Source organism: Xiphophorus couchianus, chromosome 15 (genome assembly GCF_001444195.1).
Source record: "Xiphophorus couchianus chromosome 15, X_couchianus-1.0, whole genome shotgun sequence".
Taxonomy (NCBI): domain Eukaryota; kingdom Metazoa; phylum Chordata; class Actinopteri; order Cyprinodontiformes; family Poeciliidae; genus Xiphophorus; species Xiphophorus couchianus.
This window is the reverse complement of record NC_040242.1, coordinates 2,818,278-2,829,128: the sequence shown is the minus strand read 5'-3', so window position 1 is coordinate 2,829,128 and position 10,851 is coordinate 2,818,278. Positions and strand designations below refer to the sequence as shown.

The 10,851-nt window shown below is 37.3% G+C and overlaps 1 protein-coding gene across 2 annotated transcripts; it reads left to right on the top strand.

The window, feature by feature from the left end:
- Positions 1–491: 491 nt before the first annotated feature.
- Positions 492–10,624, top strand: znf512 (zinc finger protein 512). Of its 2 annotated transcripts, none has more exons than XM_028040475.1 (16): positions 492–764; positions 2,422–2,558; positions 2,640–2,695; positions 2,823–2,881; positions 3,763–4,259; positions 4,349–4,438; positions 4,572–4,670; positions 4,941–5,065; positions 5,918–6,004; positions 6,334–6,432; positions 6,508–6,675; positions 6,782–6,979; positions 7,064–7,165; positions 7,646–7,708; positions 7,947–8,045; positions 9,256–10,624. In XM_028040475.1, the coding sequence occupies exons 2-16, from the start codon at positions 2,459–2,461 to the stop codon at positions 9,859–9,861; spliced, it is 2,448 nt and encodes an 815-aa protein (XP_027896276.1). In that variant the 5' UTR covers positions 492–764; positions 2,422–2,458; the 3' UTR covers positions 9,862–10,624. The 2 variants fall into 2 exon arrangements, with proteins under 2 accessions (XP_027896276.1, XP_027896275.1); XM_028040474.1 differs by having other exon boundaries at positions 4,349–4,462.
- The last annotated feature ends 227 nt before the right edge of the window (positions 10,625–10,851 follow it).

Sequence of the window (10,851 nt, the reverse complement as noted above, 5' to 3'; positions counted from 1 at the left end):
ATTTTCTCCTCGTTCTTACATTTACAGTGTTTCCTTAGCTACTGACAAAGTTTTCTATAGTTTGTCTTAGCTTCTTCAGTTAAATTGAATAAAAACATATATATAGAGATGAAATATATAAACATCCATTATCTAAATCTGCTTATTCTTGCAGGATTGGGAGTGGAGTCCATCACATGGTCATACAGATATAATAAACAGCCATGCATGCAAATACCCACAACTAAGGCTAATTTTGCGGAAAACCACTTGACATGAAAGTCTGGTGGTTTGTGAAGAACTAAACTAAAACTCATAATTCAGTTTTTTTTTTTTTTTTCATAATTTGGACTTTAATTTTCTGAGATCAAACGTCAAAATTCAGAGATGAAAAGTAATAATTCTTAGCTTGAAGTCAGAATGTATTTCTCTTTTTTGTTTCCGGTAAACTTAATCCTCCTCGTAGGGTTTGCATTGCGGTATTTCCCGCAGGCCTTGAACGCAGCAGCAGATGCGGGTCTTATTTGTTCTCTCCAGCAGGAGGAGGGCGTTCCGCTCAACAACACACGCATCCAGTGGCTGCTATATTTCTACGTGTGAGTGCGCTGGTCCATATGTAGGTGCAGCCACAGCTTTAGGTTTTCTCCGTGTTCATCCAGGGACCGGGCCTGTCCTTGATGTTAGCCCGCCTGGCGGCTGCTCTGCCGGGGAAAAGGCGACAGAGGAGGCCGGGCTGGAAGACATGGAGGCTGGCCGTCCTTGCAGAGGGACTGGGCTGTAGGACGGTAGGCTCTCTGGTATTTCTAACCCCGTTAAGAAACAATGAAAGGCGGTCAGGAGTGGCGCCTCAGTATGGGGGGGAAACGCTTATCGGATATCTGACACAAGCTCTGCTTTACTCGTTTTCGTCGTCTGAAATCCAAATCTTTTTGTTTTTTTCTCTCTTTTATCCTCCCTGACACAGATGGTGGTGACCAGAGATCATTTTTTATTATCAGCTTTGCAAAAATGGCTCTCTTTTTTTTTTTGCAGGTTTAGTGTAAAGCGTCATACTATTCACTTTTTTAAATTTAAAAAGAATTTTTTTTTTTTACAATTTTCTTTTACATTTTAATCTTAGTTTTGTTGAAACGGAGCAGACTGGCCTCATATGCGGACATCCGTCACAAACAGCTCACATGTCAGATGGGATGCAAATGCAGAGTGTAAACACAACAGGAGCTGAAAGTGAATCATCAGGCTTTCATCATTCATCACAACTTTTTTCTGAAAGAAATATTATGCCTTCTTTACTCTACTAAATTTACATACAAATACAATTTCCGAAATACTAAAAAAATTAAATATTCTGAGGGAATAATTTGACAAATGAACTTATATAACAATGAATAGTGTGGATTTTCTAAATCTTTCTACACCTCCTTAGTGTCATTCAGCACTCCTTTTGAAATGCAGATTTTGTTTCAATAGAAATTGGATTTTAAATCAAGATGATTCTCAGTTTAAATGTATATCATGACAAATCAAATGTCAAGACATTAAAACATTTATTCTTTTTATTCTATTTTGTAATTAAATATTTTACAAACGTTGCATATTGTCATTTTTTTATATATAAAGTTGCACAGGTGCACCACAATCCTGGTAATCACATGGGGATGGTTAATGACAATGTTAATAATTTAGGGGTTGTTTGTTTTAAATTATTTAAAGATTGAAAGAAAAATAGTTGATTAATTTATTCGAGTCAGTTTCTTGTTCATAAAAGAATGTATTTGCAATAATACAATAATAGGACCATTATATCCTATTGTAATCGTAATTATATGTAAAATGTATTATCAATATTATTAAAATACTTCCAATATGTTTGTAGCCTAACTTTTGACATTAAACCTAAGGAATACTGTTCAATAAAGGCAACTAATTCCTAAAACTATATATTTTTAAAGACATTTATGTCTTTTATAATTCCGATCATAATAACAAGTGAAGCAGGACTTTTAAATTACTTGGATAAATGGAGATTGAACCTTTCATTTATCAGCAGGAGCAGCACTGTTTACAGATGGAGATCCTCAGGGTCCCGTCCTTGGACTTGATTTATTTTGTTAAATGTTCTTTTCAACTGTTTCAACTTGATTCTTTTCTTTCTTTATTCATTATTTAATTAATATTTGTTTTTATTATTACTGTTTGTTTGTGGGTGCCATGAATTTTCATGGAACTATATTTTATAAGGTACTAACTAAATAAAATTGACATTAAAAAAAAAGTATTCCTATTTTATTGAGTTTTCTTTTTGTTTCCAGACTGTATATTCTCTCTCAATAATGTTTCATTATTATTTAATGGTTCACAATTCAAAGTACATTTCCTGCCATATTTTGGGTAATAACAATTGAAGTCCATGAATGTTTCTTCCATTATTTCTGTTTGCAGTGCTGATTTCTTCAGTGGAGCAGTTGGCTCTCGTAGTATGGACCCCGCCCACATCGGAGGGGATATGTCACCTTTGTATGTGCCGAGGAAAAGGAAACCTGTCCAATCACAAGCCAGAAGTTCACCTCCATGTCCAGGTAGAGCGATAAGAAGGAATTTATTTTTATATTCCTACATTTTGTCCAGCTAACTGAACTTATTTTGATTTTTAACATCAGCTGTTCAAAGATTTCCTGACAGACAAGGTGAACTAAATACGTTTGAAAATCCAGAGGTAAGAAAGACAAACGATTGGATCACATTGTTTTTTCTATGTTATCTTATTTATGTTGAAAGTTCTGATTTATGAGTTTGTACGACTGTTCAGGCTTCATCCTCACAGTTCTGTTTGTTTGTTGCAGGATGCAGAGACTCAAGATCAAAACAATGTAAAGATGAAAAGAACTTGCAGCAAAAAAAGGCAAGACCTTTGAAATATAGCCAGATAGCAAATACAAGTGAATTTTTTGCAAGTATATATTTTTTAAATGACACGGATTATATTAATTACTCATCATCTAATTCAGCCAATGTTACTAAAAGTACTCACATTTATCTGGTTACAAACTGAGCACCAATTGAGGAGCCATGTCTGAACACATCAGGTGTATTTTTCTCATATCATAATATGTGCTTGAAAAATTCTGGGTACAGAATATATCACAGGTGGAGAAAGTGAGAAGATATAAAAATACTTAATTTAATTAGCTTATTTAATATATTTACATGAATAATAATTGTTTTTGCTTCCATTTGCGTCTCTACTGCTTCTAAAAATAGCTCAACCTGTTACCTAGCAACTCCAGCGGAACTCCAGTATGTTGCCTAGCAACCCTAGCAGAGTTCCAGCATATTTGCTCAGCTGGTTTTACTGCTGTATGCACAGTACAATGGCCGCTGGTCATGACAAGTGTTTTCTTGACTTATTCCGAAACCACTTGCTGCATTTTTGTTGGTTGTGCAGGAGGCTCCAATTCTGCTTTTCAAAGATGTACAGTTGCATAATAACACATTGGTTTGTAAATGTTGAGTTGGGGGGGCGTGGCCAGCAGCAGCTTATTTGGATTTAAAGTGAAAGTGACAGCTCATTCTGAAAGGAGCTCAAATTAGGCAAAACTGAGTGGACTAAGATGTCATTATCTAAGAATTATTTTGTGCACAAAAGTAATATAATGTTTTGTATATACCAATAGACATTTCCTAACCTGTTCAAGGAGGCATAATATGTCACCTTTTACAAAAAAAAGAGAAAGCATGACATTGTGACAGGTTTGTAGAATATTTATTTTGTTTTCATACCAGGTATGAAGACCTGCAGAATGTTTCCTTGGGATCTGTGGATTATACGACCACCAGCTGCTCTGTGATGTCGTCAGGTGGCCTGGCCAACGGCTCGGATGAAAGATCCGTAAACATGCCTCCAAGAGAGATGGGGAAGGACGTTTGGCCTGAAGGATCGGAGGCGAGTCGGGAGCAGCCGCAGCCTGAGGAACAGACCTGGAGCTCCAGCAGGGAGCGAGGCACTGAAGCCTGGACTCCAGGCAGGGAAGAACCCCAAACATGGATTCCTGACAGAGATAGAGGCCATCAGGCTTGGCTCACGAGCCAGGAGCAAGGTCCCGAGTCTGGATGGGGGGCGGGGAGAAACCAAAGCCAGGATCAGGCCTGGAATGGTGGAAGGGATCCAGGAACAGACGGATCCTCCGGCAGACCAGAGCAAAGGTGGGGAAACAGCCGAAGCCAGGATGAGCAAGTCTGGAGCGACTCAAACAGGGAACGAGGAAACATCTGGAGACCCGGTAATCACTGGAATATGTTTCTCATATGACACAAGAGCTAGCTTGTTACATAAGGTAGCTCAATGTTATTTTCTTATTATATTTCAAAGACATGAACATGAAGAAGGTCCAGAGAGCAGAAGTGGAGCCAGGCCTTGCTGTAAATAACTTCCTTCCACCACCAGAGGGCAGCATGTCCTGTAGGTCTCCGTCCTGTCCAACAGGTTTAACTTTTTACAGAACAAAAGTCTGATTTGGATTCAGCTGAGAACACATTACATTATAAATTTGATGCAGTAATAAAGAAACTTATTTCATGTATCTCAATTTTAGATGCAGTCAGTGTTAGTAGGAGCTCAACTGTCCAAATGAATGAAGATCAGAAACCCATCATTCTTCCAATCAAGAAGGAACCTCCAACCTACCCTCCAGGTGAGAACAGCTTCATTAAAAATAATCTAATTTTTGGTTTTTTGATTAGTATTAAAACTAAATATCACCTGCACATTCAAGTTGCACTGGATCAAGGAAGTAGTCCTGCAGTTTGAGAAATAAACTTGATCATTAAGTGTTGTAAGTGTGTAAAATTATCCAAAACGTTAATACTGTGCATTCATTAGATAATCTGTTAGTTTGGTATTCAGATATTTACGTCTCTGATAGTAAGACTTTATTGTTATTCTTGCTGTGCTCCGTCTCCAGGAAGCCAAGAGGAGCGCTGGCAGCTCCAGATTGTGGCCAAAGGGAGAGTGACGTGTCCCAAATGTAAAAGTGTGAGCAGGAAAACTGTGGAGGGGCTGAAGAAACACATGGAGAACTGCAGACTGGTGAGGCTTCAAACACCACCCTGAAAATTTTATATTATAAATATCATATATATTACATTTATATTCATTCACTTCAAACTGTGTCCCATTCCAACTGAAAAATTCAGTGAATTTTATTGGGATTTCATGTGATACAACAAGAGTAGATCATAACTGTGAGAAAGATGAGAATGAAAAGGATGTAATTTCTGCAAATAGAAATCTGAAATGTGTGGTGTGCATTTGTACTTTTGAAACAAAACATTGCAGGAATTATTCACACCCATGGCAGATTTAAAATTAAAATGATTTTTCACTAAACCAAGAAGTTTACTGATGGGAAATGAGGCGGGCATCTCTCAAAATAAAATTATTACTATTTTACAAGTATTTAATATATGGCAGTGACTTTAACAGACTGATTTTAATTAATTACATAGATGTTAGTTTTTTTGTTTATTCTTTCCACATACTTACACATTTCTAAATCTTTGCACAAGCAATATCTATAAATAGCAATTCAGGATTGAACAGAAGTTTGTGGGATGTTGAGATGATTTTCTAACTTCACCCTTCTTTACATTTTTCCACTTTGCTGCCCTGACCGCTGATGATTTTTAATAAATAATGTTCTCTGACAAACCACTGAAGTCTTTGCAGAAATGTATGAGACACCTTTCAGGGTTTTTTTTTATTATTGTCCTTCCACTTTAACATGATGCACCAATTTATGTTGGTCTACCATATACAATCTCAGTAAAACACACTCCTAAGTATTTATTAAGATCATGTGGGGTATAACCACATTTATGCCTTGTTTAAGTACTTGGTGTAAAGTATTAAGTTTGTTAAAAGTGTCTTGTCAATCTGCAGCAACCTTTTACCTGTCAGCACTGCGGGAAGCAGCTTAAATCCTCCACAGGGATGAAGTATCACATCATGGCTGACCACAGCAACCTGGTAAGATCATTATTTATGTCCCCTTTATTTCTGTTGCAGTGTTAGCAGGGATGCTAGCAGTGCATAACACACAACTTTCCAATAGTAAAACCTGATGTTTTCTTGATTTATTGTGTATTTTAGGCCTCCAAAGTATACTGTCCATTGTAAAGTAAAACTGTTACTGTTCTGTTGCTCAAAAAATAGCATTTTGTTTCATCTGCGGCAGTTTTAAATGTTTGATTTAATCCTTTATAATGCGTACATCATGTGCAACAGGTGTTATTTATAAGTGTGCTGTAATATCTGCAATGCCAGAATCCTGACATTAACTTTTCTAATCTTGAAAGCCATCAGCTGATGACACCAAGGGCCTTGACGACCGCGCCATCAAAGACAAACTGCGTAAAATCCTGAAGAGACTCGGCAAACTGAAATGCTCTAAAGAAGTGAGGTGTTGATCACATTGCAGTTTGGTCTGTTTTAAAACCATAAAAGACTCACAAATACCTTTTATTCCCCAGGGCTGCACTGCTGCCTTCACCAGCATCATGGGCTATGTGTACCACATGAAGAAGTGTGGGAAGGAAGAGTCTGAGCTGGAGAAGTTGCTGCTGAATTGCTCCCATTGTGGGAAAGCATACAAATCCAAGGCTGGTCTGGAGTACCACCTGAAATCAGAGCATGCTCCTGTAAGTTGCCTTTACACATTTACAGTAATTTGTCACTTCTAGTAATTAGCTAGAAACCTACTGCTAATGTTGCATTTTGATCAAGACTTCCATTCGTTCCTTCCAGACGCCCCAGAAGCCTGAAGAGGACGAGGCCCTGAAGGCCCAGAGGGAGGCTAACCCAGAGCGGACGTCCAGCGGCAGAGTGCAGCGCGCCTCTGCACAGGTGGCCAACTTCCACCTGGCTGAGATCGCCAACAATGAACTGCCAAAGGACTGGCCCAAGAGGAAGTTTCAGTCAGACCTTGTGCCTGACGATAAGAAGGCATGAAGAATGTTACTGATCACAAAAATTGGTTTTATGGAAACTCCTAGGCTTTTAATTTTTTCATTTTGTTGCCATTTCCAGTTGAAATACGCCCGACCAGGCCTGCCGGCATTCAGCCAAGAGGTGCTGAGGAAGTGGAAGAATGAGGTGAAGCTGCAGAGGAAAGTTCACTGTCCCAACCAGGTAGGACACACTTTTATTTGACGTTTACCGGAATTACATTTTAAACCTGAACAGTTAATCTGATTTAAAATGAAGTTGATGATTTATTTGCAATCTATTTCGAGCTGCTGTTAGGTACTGCCAGCCTTGACATGCCTTATAGCGTGAACCAGACAATAGAAAGCGTTTACAGGGGCAACAGCATCAAATAGTTTTCTGAGTATACTTTGCGTGTTTTACAGACATTGTATCTCATATTAAAGTCATGGGTTAATTTCGCATGTGGTGTTTTTTTTAATTATTATTGGATTTTTATTAATTTAAACTCAAAGTTCCTCCATCCATAGAAATATCACCATGAAGTTATAGCAGACTTTTGGATTTACACTTCTAAAATGCTTTTTTTTTTCTACTTTATCTATACCAACTTAAAAAAATACATTGTTTCAGTATCAATAAAGTGAAACTCATGTGATGTGTTGCGCTACATTCTTCCCTCAGGGTTGTGACTGCACATACACCAGTGTGTCTGGGCTGAAAGCTCACCTGGGATTGTGCACAAAGGTACATTATCTGTTCTGTGTCTAGAAAGATCATTTCCAGAAAATTCAGTTAAATCTTGGAACAAATGAAATATATCAAACCAACATATTTTTCTGCATTTTCTGTTTTCTATATCCTTAAATAAAAACATAAACTCTGAATTAAAAAGTAATAGGTGTAAGAGCAATTGTTTAGCGTATTTAATAATTTATATATGTGAAAATATTCTTACTTTAAGGTTTGTTTTGTCCTTTTTCAGGGTGAATTTGAGGCTGGAAAATACAGATGTTTGATCTGCAACAAGGAGTTTAATTCTGAAAGTGGAGTGAAATATCACATAAACTCAGTCCACTCACAGGTAATAATAAATTACCAAGTTTCTTGCTTTGGATATGCTTCTTTTGTTCCGTTACGGTCACGCTTTATGCTGATGACTCCATTGTATTAATTTATTCTATTATATTTGTTAATAGGCTCAGAAAGGTACAGAAAATATTTTATTTCTGAATAAAACTTTATGGTCATGTACATATTTATATTTTTGAGAATTAGTTTGGGAAAATAATATGTATCTTGGTTCTTGAAGAAAAGCAGTTCTTCTAGGTAGACTGTTCACTGCAAGAAGCAGATGACATAATATAAAATCCAATAAACTGAGAAGCTTTAGTGATGCAAATTTTCAACAGAGTTAATCTAAAGTTGATCATATCAATGAGCCAACCAGCCATTTTCTTAAAATCTGAGTGTTTTATGGATTAAGAAGACCGGTCATCTTTCCATAATATAAATTGCAAAATCTTAAATAATAAGGTGAATTTAAAAATAGCATCATTAAATTTTTACATTATTTTGTGTCAGCTGTATAACTGAATAAATAGAAAGTTGTGGCCACAAACAGAAAGATGTTCATACATAAATACCGTTTGGTTCCTCCTAAAGGAATGTTACAACTTTGCGCATTAACTCACCACAGATAAAAAAATAAATAAAAAATTAACGTTTATAGACACAATGATTTTTTTGCTATTTTACATTTTTTTCAGCGTTAAGCTGAAAAAGCTGCTCCGTCACGCAGCTCGGGTGAATCAGCGCTATTAAAGTGAAACTTAAGGAACTTGTTTAGTGTTTCTATTTTAAAACAGAACCTCTTAAAGTGCATTTTGCATCCCGCACCGAACTCTGCTTGGACCGTTTCTCTTTGCCGTTCTGGGTTAGCCGCCATCTTTAATTTCTATAACAAAGGCTGGCTAAGGGTGACCATTGGTGCCCTCTGCTGGATGGCGGCCAAATTACAATACTATAAGAAGGCTTAAACGGATATTTAATCGATTGGAACTAATTTTAATCCAATAAAATATTAAATCAAATTGGATTCAAAATTTAAAATACTTTATTGATTCCAAATGGAAATTAAATGTTGTTGTAACTCATATTAATTCAGAATTCTTCAGACTTATTGTAGATAGTGATGTGATGATAGTCAACAGTTAATAGTAATTACTTCCATCCTTAGTTGCTTTACTTACCCATTTTATTTTCACTTATATCTTCGCTTTATGTCCTAACAGGACTGGTTTGTAACAAACAAAAAAGCCTCCAAGAAGTTTGAGAAGTTCCTCAAGAACCAACCAAAAGAGTCAGCCCATGCAAACAAGCACACTGTTGACCAGTACCACTACCACCACCTGCACCAACAGCAGCATCACCATTATCATCATCATCATCACCACCACCACCAGCAGCAGCCCCTGCAGCATCCACTGCAGCCTCTGTATCACCTGCAGCACCAAACCCAGTTTCTCCACCCGGAGCAGCAGAACCTCCACTCACAAGATGAGCCAGAGCTCCACTACACTTCCCTAGAACCTCCAGCGGGACCGGTGTGGTTGGACATGGACCGCAAGGAAGCCGTGCTGGGACCGGAACACATTGACATGCACATGGTGGACGCGATCAAATCAGAGGAGAACAGCGATGAGATAATGGAGCTCAAAGGGAGGATTAAGGGAGAAACGATAGGAGAAACCGGGATGGTGGATGGGAAACAGACGGACTGCTTCGGTTTCGGCAGCAGTGAGGTGGAAGCCAGGCTTCATGGCACGCAGCGCCAGATCGACCAGTGGAACCTGAAACGGCCTGACATTATGGAGCCACATGCTGATGCTGCAAAATGATGGAGAAATGCCTGATAGGATCCTGCATCAGCTGCTAAAATAAATGATGCAACAGACGGCTACTCCTACTAAAGATGAGACGACAACAGGAAGTGTAGTACAAATAAAACTTTGAGCTGATGAAGGACGTATAGCATGAAGTTGTGGACTTAACACTAAATGTAGTCACAACATTTATCTGGGCGTTTTCACCAGTTTTTAATTCTTTCTAATTCTTTTAAAACCTTCCTGTCTTTGTTGTTAACCGTAGAAGGTAAAGTCAGTTCTACACAACGTGAGAATGTCAGCATATTTTATTTGAGAACGTATTTTGTTCTCTCTGACAACACTGTATGCCTCATAAGTTTGATCTGTCTAACCTCATTTTGTTTTATTTACATCTGTGGCTTCATCAGATGAAAGACGGGAGAAATATTAAAGTAGCACCAACTCAGTAACTGTGTTTCTAAAAGTCAAATGCCTTTCTCTTATGTGTAAAATAGACTTTTCCAACCTTTTCATCCCCAACAAATGTGTTATACTTCTGTTTGTGTGGATCTTAATAACAAAAAAAAACACATTAAGTTTTAGTCTTCAATATTTTCAGTGTCAAAAGCACAAAAAGAGATTAAATATGATTGGTTTCTTCTACTCAAACTGATCCTAATATTATATGAAGTCTACAGCTACATAAAGTTCACACACAGCAGAAAATCTGTTATTTTAAACACAAATCGCAAAAACTTTTAGACTGCATGAATACATTTTGTCGACTGATGAAGGGGAAAAAGAATTTAAAATGTCCTGTTTGCAGATTTGTTATTGTCTCCTAATGTATTCCTGATATTGATAGATTAATGTCCATGTTCTCTGCGATTTACATCCACTGTTGTTAGACATGTTTATTTCAGTTATTTCTAGCTCTAATATTTAACAGATTTTTTTTCAGCTGATGAAATGTTAAGTAATGTATTTTCTTCTTGTTTTCTGCCTTTTGCACATTTTTTTTCA

What these genes read in the sequence shown, in the direction of transcription:
- znf512 (XM_028040474.1), top strand. Translation starts at nt 2,459, where the DNA reads ATGGACCCCGCCCACATCGGAGGGGATATGTCACCTTTGTATGTGCCG. An exon ending in AAGTTCACCTCCATGTCCAG is followed by an intron (nt 2,559 to 2,639) that starts GTAGAGCGATAA and finishes TTTTAACATCAG; the next exon opens with CTGTTCAAAGATTTCCTGAC. An exon ending in ACCTCCAACCTACCCTCCAG is followed by an intron (nt 4,671 to 4,940) that starts GTGAGAACAGCT and finishes CTCCGTCTCCAG; the next exon opens with GAAGCCAAGAGGAGCGCTGG.